The sequence below is a fragment of the Brachyistius frenatus genome, unplaced genomic scaffold (assembly GCF_029030835.1).
Source record: "Brachyistius frenatus isolate BFR_SWC_R1_liver_20210118 unplaced genomic scaffold, ASM2903083v1 Contig_114, whole genome shotgun sequence".
In the NCBI taxonomy this organism is placed as follows: Eukaryota; Metazoa; Chordata; class Actinopteri; family Embiotocidae; genus Brachyistius; species Brachyistius frenatus.
In genome coordinates this window covers 268,826-284,920 of record NW_027210713.1, presented here as the reverse complement: position 1 = coordinate 284,920, position 16,095 = coordinate 268,826, and the positions used below count along the sequence as shown (strand labels likewise).

At 41.2% G+C, this 16,095-nt stretch overlaps 1 protein-coding gene across 2 annotated transcripts; it reads left to right on the top strand.

Moving 5' to 3' along the window:
• Positions 1-3,202: 3,202 nt before the first annotated feature.
• On the top strand, positions 3,203-11,683 carry dcun1d5 (DCN1, defective in cullin neddylation 1, domain containing 5 (S. cerevisiae)). Of its 2 annotated transcripts, none has more exons than XR_011311540.1 (10): positions 3,203-3,293; positions 5,207-5,264; positions 5,376-5,418; positions 5,618-5,717; positions 7,591-7,756; positions 9,141-9,232; positions 9,314-9,422; positions 10,113-10,217; positions 10,358-10,529; positions 11,210-11,683. XR_011311540.1 is itself a non-coding variant. In XM_069712934.1 (10 exons), exons 4-10 carry the CDS (start codon positions 5,626-5,628, stop codon positions 11,263-11,265), a joined length of 723 nt encoding a protein of 240 aa, XP_069569035.1. In that variant the 5' UTR covers positions 3,203-3,293; positions 5,207-5,264; positions 5,376-5,418; positions 5,618-5,625; the 3' UTR covers positions 11,266-11,683. The 2 variants fall into 2 exon arrangements, 1 of the variants encoding a protein (XP_069569035.1); XM_069712934.1 differs by having other exon boundaries at positions 10,358-10,460.
• The last annotated feature ends 4,412 nt before the right edge of the window (positions 11,684-16,095 follow it).

Sequence of the window (16,095 nt, the reverse complement as noted above, 5' to 3'; positions counted from 1 at the left end):
TTCCCTCAGATGTCTGAAAAGCTGCAGCGACACTGGAAACATGATCAAAATTGAACATTTAACAACAAGACATCATCGCTGCAAGGTGCATAAAATCATATGATTCATTTTTAATCTTTGGATCTAATAATCAGCAGCTCAGCAGGGACTAATACATCAGACAGAAACACAAAATAAAAAACCTGGCAATCAAATCATCCACTGAAAAAAACATCAGTGTTGCGATTTTGTTTCTGTTCCAGTTGTGAGGAAGAGTTTGTCCTGCAGAGACTGAACATCGAGGTCCCTTCATTGTCACACATTTCATGTATTTTAGGTTTAAAACAAGAGTTCCCTGCAGCAGCTCTCCATACGTTCAGCACTGTCGGCTGCAGAAACTGTAGTTCAAAGAATCAGAGAAGAAAAGAAAGCTGCTGAGTTCAAACATGATGCGCTGAGAGTCGCTCTGCTCTGATTGAACCGAACATCCAACCCGGTATCTCGGCCAGGCGTGAAATAGAAACGCTTTGGCTTTGGATTCATTCTCTGGTGACCACGCAAAAAAAATTCCTTTCTTGCCTCTGTTGCGGGACCTTGGTCACATGATCCCACGTCACATGACATTTGTGTGTGTCTAATTTTAACGCTTTCAAAACTTGTAACTGTTACTCCAGGTATATGGCGATCTGTCTGACAGGGCAAAACGTGGCTATTTCACGCTTAGCTGTAGTGGACCGGCGTGTCCGTTTCACACTTTTCCGTGATACTGGGTTGCAACATTACATCCAGTGAGCCGTGAGGAAGTTGAAAGACAACAGTGAATATGTGGGATTGATTTAAAGAAAATATTTATTCTATATTTATGAAGAATGTAACTTTTCTTTGTCCGTTTTTCTTTTCTTTTCCATGTTTTGTTTTTGGAAAGATGTTTTTTTTGGTTCATGGTGCTGATGAACAGTATTTATTTACTGCCACTTCTCTTTCAACTTCCAACACGAGAGAGCCACTGTTGCCCCAATTTAATTCACTTTCCACATTAATTATTTGATTCATACCTCCAGTTTTCTCCGGTTTTTGAGGTTCTGTTGCTACAAGATCAGGATGTCTTTAACGATCAACTTCATATTTCACAGCGAAGAGGTGTCTTGTTATTGTCAACTCTTCTAAATGCTGCGAGGCTTTTTTTTTTTTTTAAATGTACCCGAGATTAATTAAACTCCCCAAGTCAGTCACATTATGCAGTTTTCTTCTCTATGCACAGGCCGGACTCAGTTTGGTTTTTTTTTAAACACAGTGGAAGAAAACAGCTGGACAGTGAAACTCTGACTTTTTGAATGTCAACACTTTGTTCTGTCTTTGTGCGATTCAGCATCTTATTTAACAGCTTTAATGTGGGAGTTGCACTCGTTTGGTGTAACCAACAAATTAAATGCTTAAAAAACAATTTGCATACATTCAGTCTCATCCATGTGTGTTTTATTTAGTCAGTCTGGACTTTATTCCTCTGGTTTTTGAGCAGCTTAAAGTGAAAAATCCTCCTCAAAACTATACAGTGCCCTCCAACCCATTTCAAGTTGAGACCAAAACACAATGAAGACAAAAGCTTTAGCTTTTTTGGCAAAAATTTACACTGTCACCATATACGACCTCTATAACAGAAAAAATATCACTGATTTATCACCTCACTTACAAAAACTGAACATTACAGAGATCTGACTTTATGGCAGAACAGGTAAAGTAGCCACAGACTATAGGATCATAGTTTTACGTGTATTTATTGACTTCATATTTAATGTTGACCTCGTCCACAGCTTCATTGCAGTTTCAGTGTTCTTCAGAACGAACTCTGTTTAGATATCCATATTCCATATAAGATATATATATATATATATATGTACATATATATATCTTTACTGTATGTCAAATACATACAAGTACCAACCACAGGCCGTGTTAAAATGTAGACTTGAAAAAAAGAAAGACAAAAAAAAAGAAAAGTGGCTCATGCAAGTAATGTTTTCCTCATTTTAAATATTTTGGAATTATTTATTTACTGGCAAAATAAAGACTCCTGTCAGGACAAAGTTTTCTGTTTTCTTTACTGCCAGACTAGTCGCTGCTGACAGCAGACACAGACAGCATGAGGGATGACTTAGATCCAGCTGATGCTAAAAGTTAAGGTAACAGTACAAAGTCTGTGTTGTTGTGTGTAAAGCTGCTCAAAGTTTAAATCATAAATCAAAGAATTTAGTCATTTATTCATGAGAAAATTCACAACATGATGGATACAGCATGAATACAGTCAACTGTGTTCATCATTTTGCCACATATTAAAAGGGTGTTAATTACTAGACACAATAAGAATTCTGGGTGGCTTGAAAATAATAACAAGTTTCAATGCATAAACATCAGCTGAGAGTTTAATTTCGGAAATCACCTTTCACAGAATATTATTCATTCATAGCTTTATATTATTGCTTCCCTCTACTCATTATGATAAGACCACCTGTCCGACACAATATTTTTCTTCTGTCTTATTTATACAACCCAGTTGTGATTTAGGCTATTCATTCAACCGTAATTTATTTTTCTTTCTTTCTTTAAGTTGACACGTCGCTTAAAATCAAATGTGCTTCACATTGTCTCCAAGAGGACAGGCATTTTTAAGATTTTAGATTAAAGAAAAGGTTAAAAGACTGAGCAACTGAGTTTTACACAATCATCAAGCATTCATTAATGTGAGCAGATAAAAATATAGTCAGTGTAATCCGATTACATTGTTTATTATTGACAAAGACACATCTGTGGTTTAAATAAGGTGCCTTAAGCTGTGATTTCATAAATTCAGATATGTGACATAAGAGACACTGTTTGGTTTCATGTGTCTTTAAATCCACTGTACATGTGAGACCTACATGTGAGTGCCAAAAATAATGGATTGTTCCTTTAAAAAAAAAAAAAAAATGGCACGTTTCACCTATTTCGGTCGGGCAGGGTTGACCTTCAATTTATCTGACGTCATTGCGTGGTTCACCACCCTGTAAACCTTTTTTTTAATTTTTATTATAATTATTATTTATTTTATTAAGTTATAATTTCTCTAGTATATTCCGTAAAAACGCATATTTGCGGACACTTCCCTTGACACGGGGGAACCTTTCGCTCTTATCCATCCCTCACAGAAGGATGGTATCGTCCAATCCCACGGAAACGCCGGAAACGGACTTGGACACAACACCGGCATCAGCCGAGAGACTCCGGCACAGGAGGAGCAGGTGGAACTGATAAACCAAGCAGACAGTAACCTAAAAAGGGTACGTGTTTGGGACTGTTTAAAAAGACTTATCTGTTGTCAGTTATAAAAAAATGAACGAGCTCTCTTATATTAAATGATATTCAGGCTGATTTCCTTCGACGCGCATCTCAAGAAATTAGCTAACGTGTTAGCGGAGTAGCTGTGACACCCGCGGCGAGCCCGCTAACGTCGGCTAGCAGACAAAAGAAGCCCGCTGTGAGCGCACGCTGAGTCTCAGAAGAAAATTAAAACAACAAACGGGTGTTAAGTGTTTCAAGTGAAACGTGACATCCGACGACCCGGCGGTCTGAACGCGGATCAGTCGCATTTAGTCATCGTAGCCCGGTTAGCCGCGTTCAGCTAACGTTAGCATCGGCGGAGTAGTCCCGCTGTCATGAACGTTTATAATGTTCAGACATTCATCCGCTTCGTGACGTTCACGTCGTTATTGTGGATGTTTATCACGTCGTTATTGTGGATGTTTATCGCTGAACGTTTTTACTCTGGTTTACTTCCACTGTTTCCGTTTCGACGTTTGAAAACGCTTACAGGCTGTTGTGTTGCGTTCAATGTCACAAACTCGGCAGACAAAAAAAAACACCGATAGTGTTTAAATCATCGTCGTTAAACACCTCGGATCACATTATCGTTGAAAGAATAAATATTCATATATATTTACTGAAGTGTAAGTACTAAAACCACACTGTAAAAACACTCCTACAAATTAAAATCGTTTTAAGTATAAATATGTAAGTATTTTTCATCAAAATGTCCTTACAAGCATTGAGACACACTGTTTACTACATTTTAAATGTTTTTTTTTTTAAAATTAATTTTACTTCTGAATTAAGGTTCATTTTTGTACTATTGAAGTGTGCACTGATTTGAACTACTTTTATGTCCTGTTGGTTGGTTTAATCTACAGTATTGCATCATTTTCTAAAGTCAACAGGCTCAGAAAACAAGATATTTCCCAGCAAATACGAACTGGTTTTAAAACTGTTTATTTATCTTTAAAACATAAACTTTTTCCTCAGGAATTATAGGAACATTTAATCCTTAACTGTATCGGAAAAATTTATATTCTAAATCACCTAATTTGCAGATACATGTTTTTTTGCGGGATAGAAAGGATATGAAAAACCGTAGTACCAGAAGTAATTAACTGTACTGAAGTACAGTACTTGAGTAAATGTACTTGATTACATTCAACCACCGCCTGTTCTGTTTTGTGTGCTCTGTTTGCTACGTGACGTCAGACTCGACCTGTCGGTTGCTTTTTGGTGAACCAACTTCAAGTCAGGACACGAAGCGAGAGAAAAAAAAATACACGTGATGACGCAGTCGTCGGTTTGTCTCTTTACTGTTCGATGTCAAGTACGAGTTGAACCGACCGCAGGCCGTGTTAAAATGTGCACTTAAAAAAAAAAAAAAAAAAAGTGTCTCATGCAAGTAATGGAAACGCTGACATTTGGGGAATAATGAGTCACACTTCTGAGAGCTCCTCGAACAGTTTAAAAAAAAAAATTGTTTTTATTGAGGAGGACAAGGCATTTAACTTGATCAGATGTGTTGTTGAAAACGGTCCGTGCGTGTCTGGTAAGGCTGAATGAACAGTATGAATTTAAACTGAACACGTTTGCAGGAGGGATGTAACAACACGCAACATTCACGGGTCAGGTTACAGGTTTTTGTTGTTTATTTTGAAAAATGTAAATATTCAACAGTGTCATACAGAAACAGTCGTGGCCCTCAGATGCGGGGACATATTTATATTGTGCTTAAATGGGATGATGTGAGGTCAGGTGCCCCCCCCCACCCTCACGGTTTTGATATAAATGAAAAGTAATGTCTAACATGCGTGTTTGTAGATGTTTTGACATTATCTGAATAACAATGATATTTTGTTTGTGTGTTTATGTCTCTGTGTAGGATCAACCTGTGCGGTCTGGCAGGCATCAGAGGAGTATCTGAAACACTGGACAAGCTTGTAAGTATTTGTGTTGATGTTTAACATGTAGTTAATTCCTCCCCTCTGACTGGACTATCAAGTGTCGTGCGGGGACATTTTCAGATGAAGTTTTGATTTCTTTTCTTCCAGCATCTGTTAGAGTTGAATGGACACGGCAGCCAGAAGTATACAGGTCTGACCTTAATTCCACACATTACACGGATGATTGATTATTGGCTTCTGTTGTTATCTAGAGGTGTGTGTGTGTGTGTGTGTGTGTGTGTGTGTGTGTGTGTGTGTGTGTGTGTGTGTGTGTGTGTGTGTGTGTAAGTGGATGAGGGGATGCAGATGTCAACATGTGTTTTTTTCTTTTTTAAATCTCCTGTGTGTAGCCCAGCTCATGAAGCCCAATAAAGGTGCAGTAATGCCTGTGAAGAAGAAGAGGAAGCTACCGGATGCAGACGATAATGAGCGCACTTGTAAAATAACAAGGTAAGCACACTGTAACTTCGTATGTCTGTTTCAAGCGGCAACCAGTAGTCACGTCACGTGTTGGTTTGTGAACGGCCATTAAGACGCCTCCAGTTCGGATTTTGTCCAGCGCCATCGTCTTAGTTCAGAGCGGTTTAAAGCAGGAAGTGACCGTATTTGGACGAGCTGGGGGGAGGAGCGAGTGGTGGATCTGATTGGCAATACTACATCCCGCCCACCGACAGCTGTAACCTGATGCAGCAGGCCTGTCAATCAAACCGACACGTGTGTCGTCAACCCCCCCCCCTCTTTTGAAGCTGACTTTCTAATTAATGACGGATTATTTTCAGACGGACCTCCAGAGCACTAATCAGGATGAATTAATTTAACGAATGACATACAGAAAACTTGTGGAAAAATTTTATTGACTAAGAATTTGATGAGAGAAGTTGAATGGGACTCTATGGAAACCGGCACTTTGTGCAGCTAACCTTTAGTGGCACTTGGTGGCATCGCATCTTAAGCCACTTTTGCATTGGCCTCATTTTTCAGAGCTGGAAGCTACGAACACTTTTATATCCAGTCTGTGGTCTGTCTGCGTGGAAAACCCTCCACTCTTAGCGGTGGCACAGTTTGGGTCCTGGCTGTGTTTGCGCTCCGACCTCAGAGGATCCGCAGCGAGTCATAGGCTCTTTGCTGGAGACGACGGTCACAGGCTGTACTGTGCAGTGGCCTGAAAAAGGGACTGGCAGGGTTGTCTTTCACCTGGCAGTCGATTTACTGAACCTTTCACCTTCTCATTTTCCTCTTCAGTGTGTTGGTGTGTGTTGAGGGAATGCAAGGAGATGAGTGTGGATGTTAATGTTGCGGTGACACAGCAAGGAAAAATGAAGTCGCAGCAAATACATCTTCACATGTGTTTCCAGTTGAGTTCCTTTCTGCTCGGTTGGGGAACTCCGCACTTGGCACATACTTGTTCTCTTAATCAGCGCTGCCTCGGTCCACAGCAGGAGCACCGAGTGTCCTGTTAATGAGGAATACATCATCTCGGTGATACAAGGCAACATAATTCCACAGCACTGCACATGATGTATCCTAAACTGGGCATAAAGACTCCATTTGAATGTTATAGCTTTGATGACAGTGAGCTTTATTGCAGGTGTTAGATTGTATTTGTGTCTCTCAGACTGTTTGTTCCATGAGAACACGCCTCATGTCTGAATAATGATGTAAAAGTCACATCACATGATCTGAACTTGTAGCATTTCACTTCCGGCAAGGCACAAAGTTTGAGCTGAATGCGTTCGCACTCATGTACAGAAAGTCTGTTTTGTCTTATTTACAGCACTGTTTGAATTTATCACTTGAAGTCAGACTTTGTAAGTAATGAAAGAAGAAACAACATTGATATGAAGTTTTTGCTAATTGATTTGATGTTGAGTTGATTCTCAGCTCAATTCTGGATTTTGTAAAAAAAATAAAAAATAAAAGAAGAGTACAGTGAACCCTCGCTATAACGCGGTTCACCTTTCACGGTCTCGCTGCTTCACGGATTTGCATCGTGCATTGAAATCACATTACGACTATATGTAACGTAGATATATTTAATGTCCAGTTCTACCTATTTCAATTGTAAAATAAAGGTTACTACTTCACGGATTTCGCCTATCACGGTTTCTATTTGGAACGTAACCCCCGCGAAAAACGAGGGTTCACTGTATTAGAATTTTAGTTCCTGCGCTTCAAACGAAACATAGCTGATAGTTACACCAACCCCAGGTGGTAAACCTGCATCACTAAAAATTAATGATTGAATTTGTTTTTTTTGTGTTTTTTTTGGATGGGAGGTTATTTATTTATTTTTGTTGAACTAAACCTTTGTTCTGTGTTGTAGTTTTAGCCGACCTCAGATCCGCGGCGCCAGGCCGATCAGCACCGAGAAGCTGTTCTCCAGTAAGAAGTGCCTGGCCTGGTTCAACGAGTACGCCGGCCCAGACATGGTGGTGGGTCCGGAGGCCATGGAGAAGTTCTGTGAAGACATCGGTGTGGAACCAGAGAATGTGAGTCCACCCGGCTCGGAGATTCACCCCACCCGTCCCTCACCTGGGCCTGGATTCACCGAGGTCTCAGGGTAACAGACTGAGAGTTAAACTACCTCTGAGCGGGACTTCAGGATTCTTTATGAAGATTTTTAGTATGATTTTCAGGAAGGAGCAGGACGAGTCCAGGAGGTCCGATCAGGACGATCCTGTTTTATGACACAGTTTTTGAACCTTGTGTATTGTGAGACGTTCCCATACTGGCCGGCCGGGTGAATTCAAACTGGGCACGCTGTCTGAGCCGGTTTAACTCTATTCTAACTTGAATAGGGATAAAACTTTTCAATCATGTGGCTCTTCAAGACTCTCCAACAGTTATCAGATTGAATAGGTTAAATTCTGATAGTGAAACGAGTGGATTTGGCGGATTATGGGATTTCTTTTTTTATTTATCCCCCGTTTTTTTGGATTAGCCTCCCTCTGAGTCTGTGACGTAAACGTGTCGTCAGTGTTTTTGTAATAACTCTCACCGGCAGAAGGGGAAGACAAAAGCTTCACACTGCAGCATTAAAGTGACATACGAGTAATCCTGGGTCAGAAAATGATAACAGTAAGGACGACAGGATTGTGTTCAAATCAGATTCAGTCAACTTGGTGACAAACATGTGTTTGGTGCAAAAACCAGATCCGTGTTTGATTGACTGCCAGAGACTCAACGCTGTAACACAGCTTCAGTTTCCTTTTGGAAAAAATGGTGTTAGGTTTTGAGGACATCAGGGACTGCATGTGTTCGTCACTGCACCCCAAACGTCGGCGTGTTATTTCAGAATTTTCTGTCGACAGAAGAGTCATCAAGTCAAGAAAAGCTGATTGAGTACTGTTTGCCAGACATTTTTAGTTGATCTTTTAAGACTAAAACTATAAATTTTTGGAAGGTTTGTAATGATTTCCTGCTCTTAGACTCTTAAAAAAAAGAAAAAAAAAAAAGCATCTCCAATCTTGACATTAGCAGTCATAACAACAAAAATCACTTTACACTTAATCACATTCACAGTCGCTGTATTTCATTGAGTGTTTATCTTTTAGGTGCCACGTCAAATGTCAAACATTTCAGCTGCACGGAATGCCAAAGGTCAGAGTTCACTTCTGCTTCCTGACACAGATTATGCTCCCAGTTTTATGTCAGCTGTTTGCACAGGTGTCATAAACAAAGGAAGGGACTAAATATCTCTCACTAAAGACGATACTGATCAATTGAAAAGGCCTTCATCGGCTCTGATACAAATCTTTGAGATCGGCTCGGGACATCCCTAATGACAGAGGAAACAAAGACCCTGTTTACATGCACCAGTGTTGAGTTAAATGTTTGAAAGGTCCGAACTCATTTCCTTCCCCTCTCTTTCAGATTATCATGTTAGTTTTAGCCTGGCATCTAGAAGCAGCAAATATGGGCTTCTTCACAAAAGATGAGTGGCTCCGGGGAATGACGACATTACAGTAAGACGTCTTCTTATTTTAACTCTCAATATCTCTGTTAAAAAGTTGAGACTCACGTGTTTTTCCTTCATCTCCTCCCAGATGTGACTGCACAGAGAGGTTGCAGGGCAAACTGGATTACCTGCGCAGTGAGCTCAATGAGTCTGTGGGCTTCAAAAATATCTACAGATATGCATTTGATTTTGCCAGAGTGAGTCTGCTGCTGTTTCTTTCTTCTTCTTTTTTTAGGAGTAATTTAACACCTCTGAAAATCTTTTTTTTAATTTTTAATTTTTTTAACTGATCTGCAGTGATTCAACCTGTCATCCTGCAGTGATGTACAAGTGCACTCAGGTGCCCTGTGACATCAGTGTAAGGTGTGGTTACAGGTGAGTGAAGCACAATGTGGTCAGAGAAGAACCACGGGTTAAACTTTGAACCAGAGGCGACGGTGAAACACGTTTACAGGCTGCTGTTAAGTTGCTTTTTAAAAGATCAGGCGAGTTAGTGGTGCATTACTTTTTAATGTGACGGTGATGTTTCTGCGCCTCACTTTGTGATTGTTGTGATGAAGGATGACGAGGAAACAAAAGTATAAAAGGAAAAGAGTATCTCCCTTCATGTGGGTCGTACTTACTGTGTTCACGAGAAAAGTCCACATGACTGAATGCTGGCCTCACGTGGTATTTACAACCTCCGAATTTTCTGAAATCTCAGATTTCTTTGCTGAAGTTTTCAGAAATACAAGAGTCCATAACCTTCATTTTTCATCATATTCTAAGGAAATATATTGTTCATACTTCGGAGGAAAAGGTTGATCTTCCCAACAGCCTCATCTTTCTGTCATTATGCCATTTCATTTCCTCTATGCCGTTACCTCCTGTCTCTGTCTCGTCATCAGGATAAAGACCAGAGGAGTTTGGACATGGACACAGCTAAATCCATGCTGGCTCTGCTGCTGGGCAGGACATGGCCTCTCTTCCCGGTCTTCAACCAGTTCCTGGAGGTAAATCTGTGTCTCATTGGTTTGGATATCGCCAGAAGAAGGAAAAAAGTTAATTTTTTTCATGTAATAAAAGTCACCGGTAGTTTATGGTAGCAGACGTAAAGTCCCGCAAACCCCCCAATCATGAATGTCTCCCACAGCAGTCCAAGTACAAGGGGATGAACAAGGACCAGTGGTACAACGTGTTGGAGTTCAGCAGGACCATCAACACAGACCTCAGTAACTACGATGAAGACGGAGCCTGTGAGTACTAAACCAAACTCAACCAGCATCACGGTTTTATAGCAGCTCCACGCCGACCAGAAAACAACGGTGAGTCTCTCCTCAGGTAAAAGACTTGAGCTGGATTTATATTAAGGAGCTGCGACGGTTACAAGCACGACCACTGAAACTGAACTAAGGCTCAATCCCAATTCCCTCCTCACTCACGGTCACAGAGAGGAAATGTCTTAAGTGTTTCCTCTCATTCAGCAGAGCAGAGGTCACCTGACACTCGTGAAACAAAGCTGATAATATTGCTAACAATGAAAGAAATAATTAAATAAAATGAAATCAATTAAAAGTCACACAAATGAGAGGCTTTCTTTTGTTTGGACTGATGTTTTTTTTATTTTTTGTTTTTTTAAGTCATTTAATCTTCAAACAGAAAGGATTTATTGAAAATTATTTTCACAACTGTCTCAACTTTCCCGAATATATTGTGTACCTGTGAAAAACACCGACGCATTTTCATATTTATACTGTCGGTTTATGATGTGCTGTCAGAGGAAATGAATTGAGTAACTGTGATTGATTGAAAGTGTTATTTACAGAAGGAGGGAAGGATTTTTAAAATACAGAGAATTTGTGGTAAAAGTCTTTTATTTTGATGCTTTTCTAAGTGTGATTTGGACTTAAGTTAGATTTTGATTTTTAAAGGTGCTCTTTGACATTTGACAGTTAAAAGGTGCAGGAATGTAGATGGTTAATGATATGAGTTGTTGTGTCTGCAGGGCCGGTGCTGCTAGATGAGTTTGTGGATTGGCAGAAAACTTCGTCCACATCGTAGCAGACGTCACAACACCAAAACCAAGAAAGATGGAGAAAACAACCGCCGCAAGAACAGGAATCTGTTTGTTGTTTAAGAAAAAAGGAAAACCTGCAGTTTCAGGTCTCACCAACACACACACACGCACACACTCACACTCAGAGACACACACAAAAATATGGACTACAGAATCATACGTGGACTCACTGAACATCCCATCAGCCATCTGTTGTCAAGAGGCCTTTCTCTCTCCGAGTAGACTTTTTATAGTGTTCGTTTGGAGATGAGAAAACAAGTTCTTAAAATAAGAAAACAAAGAAGGAAATGAACTGAGAGCCGACCTGGGGATTTTATGTTTTCTGGATAATTATTTTTTCTCATTTTGTGTCTTGTTTATAGATGTTTGCAAAGTAATAAAATGGAAATGGAGGTACGGCAAGCTGCTTCTTAATAAATGGTGTAAACTGCAGGTTTCATTCAACACTTTATAAGCACATGTACAGTATTATAATGCAGTAACTCATCATCCTGGAGAAGACGGTAGAAACAGAGTTGACTGTTTCCGTTGTGGACATCGGAGGTTTTTACGAGTGCTTGGCCAAGTAAAAAGGACATCTTTTCCCCTTGTACCTGAATGGTGCACTTGGTAATAGACCAGCTGCTGGACAGTAACACCGGTCGTCACAGAAACCTCAAGTGATGCAAGCTAATCGATACAAGAGGAAGAAACACAAATTATTCATAAGAATCACTTTTTCTATCCCACTATCTGGTTAACAGTTCAAAAATCTCAAATATTATCCCGTTTTTCAGCTTCTCAGATGTGAAGATTTGCCTATTTGTCAAATGTGAATATGTATATATGTATGTATATATAGATATACATATATATAAAAAGTGAATGCTATCAATTAGTTAATAGGAGTTAATAGGAGTTTGCATGTTCTCCCTGTGCTTGCGTGGGTTCTCTCCGGGTTCTCCGGCTTCCTCCCATCATCCAAAAACATGCACCTCAGGTCAGGTTACCTGGCGCCGCGCTAGTGGCAGCCTGCTGCAGCAGCTCCCTCCTGAGAGCCCCCCTGCTGTAGTGAAGAAATTTCCCCTCGGGGATTAATAAAGTGTATAAAATCTAAAAAAAAAATTAAAAAAAATTGAGTGAAAAAATTGTTAGTTGCAGCTCTCAATGATAGCAGTGATTTAGTGGTTCAGTCCTTGATTGTAAACTAAATGACAGCTGTGAAAAGTCATGAAAAAGATCACGGCGTGTTTCAGTACTTTGTGACTCTGAAACCCGCCGGTTCCTCCTGACGACTGAAGGCCCCTCAAACTCCTCCTCTGGCCTGGTGTTCTCATTATTTTGTCCACCCTCTGTGGCGTCTCCGTTATATCTCCATGTGGAAGTGTGGCCTCTCCTTGCTCCCCTCACTCCTTTCCAGCGGCCCCGCTGAGGCGGCAGCCATGATGGCGTTGAGGCGAGTCAGAGATCGGGAGCGCTGTTTGAGCCTGGGGGCGGGGCCCGGCTCGTCGGGGGCGGGGTCTGGCAGGTGGCCGTATCGCTGGCCGTCCTCGTCGTACTGGTACAGGCGGATGACGCGGCTGCGGCGGTCCGGGCAGGTCGCCGAGGACGACGGTTCTCCTCCTTCTATATTTCCTTTCTTTATCGCGTCCTCCTGGTTTTTGCTGTCGCTCTCGTCGTCTTCTGTTTCTGTAGACGACTGCTCAGAATCTCTGCACGTGTCCGTCTCTACATCTTCCTCGCCCTTCTTTTCTCCATCTTTCTCACCATCCTCTTCCTCCCCTCTGCAGTCCGTCTCTTCCTCCCTGCTCTCTCCTCCATCTTCATCCTTCCTTTCCTCACTGCACTTGTCCTCATCTGTTTTAGTTTGACTCTCTTCATCTTCTTCTAACAGACAGAAGCTACTAACCTCTCTCTCCTCTTCCTCCCTGTCACACCCTTCATTCTGCTTTTCCTCCTCTCTCAGCTCCTCCTCCTCTTTCATGTCACATCCCTCCAGGTATGTTGCGTTTTCCCGCTCTTCCTCTCGTTTGTGCCGGAAGCTTCTCTGGGGTTTGGTGGGCGGGGATGAGCTCGTCGATGAGACTGTCGTATCTGTGGATACGCAAATCGCAGAGTCGTCGTTGCTCGCCTGTTCCATCTCAAAGGCTTGGCTGTCGTACATGGGCGGCAGGGTTGTCATGGTTTGTCCATCAGTTTGGTGTTGTTGCCGCGGTGACCGCAGCCTCGTGATCACTGCCTTTAAACACCTGAGAGGAAACGGTGTGATGGAAGTTTGTCAATATAACTTAAAACCGCCTTCTTATATCTTTACAGTTCAGATGAATTGTCATAATGATGTTTTCAGCACACTGAATGTGGAATGGTGCTTGTGTTGATTTTACGACTTAATCAAGTTTCTTGATTTTCATAAAGTTAAGAGATTAATGTGAACAAGTAGCTGCCTGGATAGACGGTACAAATACATTCACATCTGAAACTGCGCAGCATCCATTAGAGTACAGTGAGTAAATACATGAAGTGCACACTGCTGTTTCAAGAATATGTCCTGAATAGTCTCTGCACATCCTGTCTGTTCATTCCTCTTTAGTCTAGTCACCAAAAGGTTCAGAGAGGTAAATATCTAGTCATAGTTGCAGAAGTAATTGAACAGTAATTGTTTGAGTTTTGGGAGAAGCTGAGCTGCAAACACACCTGAGAACAGGAGTCCTGCTCAGAGCTCCGGCGCTGAATCCCAGCACAAACGTCAGCAGCACCGACGCCGCCACAGCTCCTGCAAACTGCCCGTCTGAGACACTGGCCTGCTTCTCGTCCCCAACGTCCCTCCTGACCCTGAACGCAGCACGGCCTTCATATTGACTGTGTTCTGGATTGCTGTGAGCGACACGGAGCTCGTAGGGCCACAGTGTAGTTCCCTCTGCATGCTGCAGGAGGCAGTAGTACCGGCCGCTGTGGAGACTGCTGGTGTTGGGGACCACCAAGCTGCCATCGTGGTGCATGAAGACGGGGTCCAGTTTACTGAGGAGACCTGGAGTCCGGAGGTCTCCGAAGGGGGTGTGCCAGTACTGGACCACACCTGCACACGAGAGGAGGAGCAGGTGAGTCACAGACCTGCTATTTCTGCTCTAAACTTCTAACTGAGGAAGACGGAGGATAGTGTGAATAATTTAAATGAAATTGTAGTTGGTTATTTAGAAAATGAAGCAAATTAACTGCTTAAGTGTGGAAGTGGGACAGAGCCTCCTCACTGACCTGTTTTCTTTCCATCTCCACAGTTCAAAGTCAGCTCAGCCTCTGGATGACCTTTGACCCTGCAGGTGGGTGCTAACGTCAGAGTGCCAGTAGCTGCGGCCAGGAGTGCAGTAAAGGTTAACCAGCCGGTTAACATTTTAAACCTGCAGAGGAGGTAAAGTTAGATGTGTTTTTACAGCTCGGGTGCTGTAAATGACTCTGAAGCTGAAGGTAACGAGGTCAATTTATGTGTTACAACACAGAAACTCTGATTCATTTACAGCTGTAAACACAGTTGGAGACTAGCTGGTGTTGAAACAAATTTTTTTACTCAGTTTTTACTCACTAAACTAAGAGGAAATGTTGGGATTCATCAGGAGGACACACAACTCCAAATTTAGTTGTTGGATGTTTACATTATTAATAGGTTTCTGTTGTAAGTTTCAGCTTCTTCAGCACCCCTTGAGTGTGCAAAAAAAATTATTAATACAGCTATAAATCCACAAGATGCCATAAAAAAAACAAAACTAATTTTATAGCTCAAAAATGGAAATATGCACCTGAATTTTATCTGTATAAATTTACTTTACGGGTTTTTTACTCACAAACAGAAGCACCTGAATGTATTAAAAGCCTTGTACGTCTTTATATGGAGAGAAAAGTCTCTGAAAATAAATCGCATAACAATCAAACTGACCATTTTTGAAAGTATTGGACAGTATTTCAGTAATTTTGTCAGTTTTGATGTCAACCTGTTGTGATTTTTAAGTTAATTGTTAAGTGAGCTGGTTCACGGTGCAGCTAATGGATAAAAAGCTTAGTGCGGTAAAGTAACACACAAAATATTATTGATAATAAATATAAATGGGATATGAAGGATAAAGCTACCCATCATACCCCATGTACAGTACTGTCATATTTACCGTGTTCTACAATCAGCCGTGTTTATCCTTCCATGTGCGAACTCAAGTCGACTGATGGACGTGTCGCTGCCACAATCTCCTCCAGCCGAGTGTAAAGTGCAGCTTCTCACATGACACCGTGGACGTCTTCTTCTCTGATGACGTTAAAGATTAATAGCATCACCGCGACAGAAGCTGTTTGAACCTGCTTTTTGTACAACAACAAATCTCAACACTTAGAAACTAAAGAATGGAGGTAAAAGTCTGTGAAGAGCGAAGGAATCGCTGACGGCCACAGACAAACACAGACGCTGAAAAATACCACAGAAACGGTTTCAAACAGGTTTTTCAGTCCATCTCAGGTGTGTCTGGTGTAACAGTTACTTTCTATTTTAATCAATACAGCTGTTTACTCCAGCTGCATCATGACTCTTGTATCACTTGTAATAAACACATCCCAAAGTGTCTTTTTATGAAAAAGAGCTTTAGGAATATCTGGAATATCATGGAATTATGAAAAGTTATTCCAGACATGGAAAGTCAGGGATGCCAAGTTCATGCAATATAATGCCATGCCTTTGCATTACCTGTGATATGTTTTGTTGTTATGCGTGTGCATTATGGTAGTTTCATGCTGCTGATTTGCAGATGAGTGAATTGAATAATTACTGACATTATAGATGGATACTTTGCAGGTTTTGC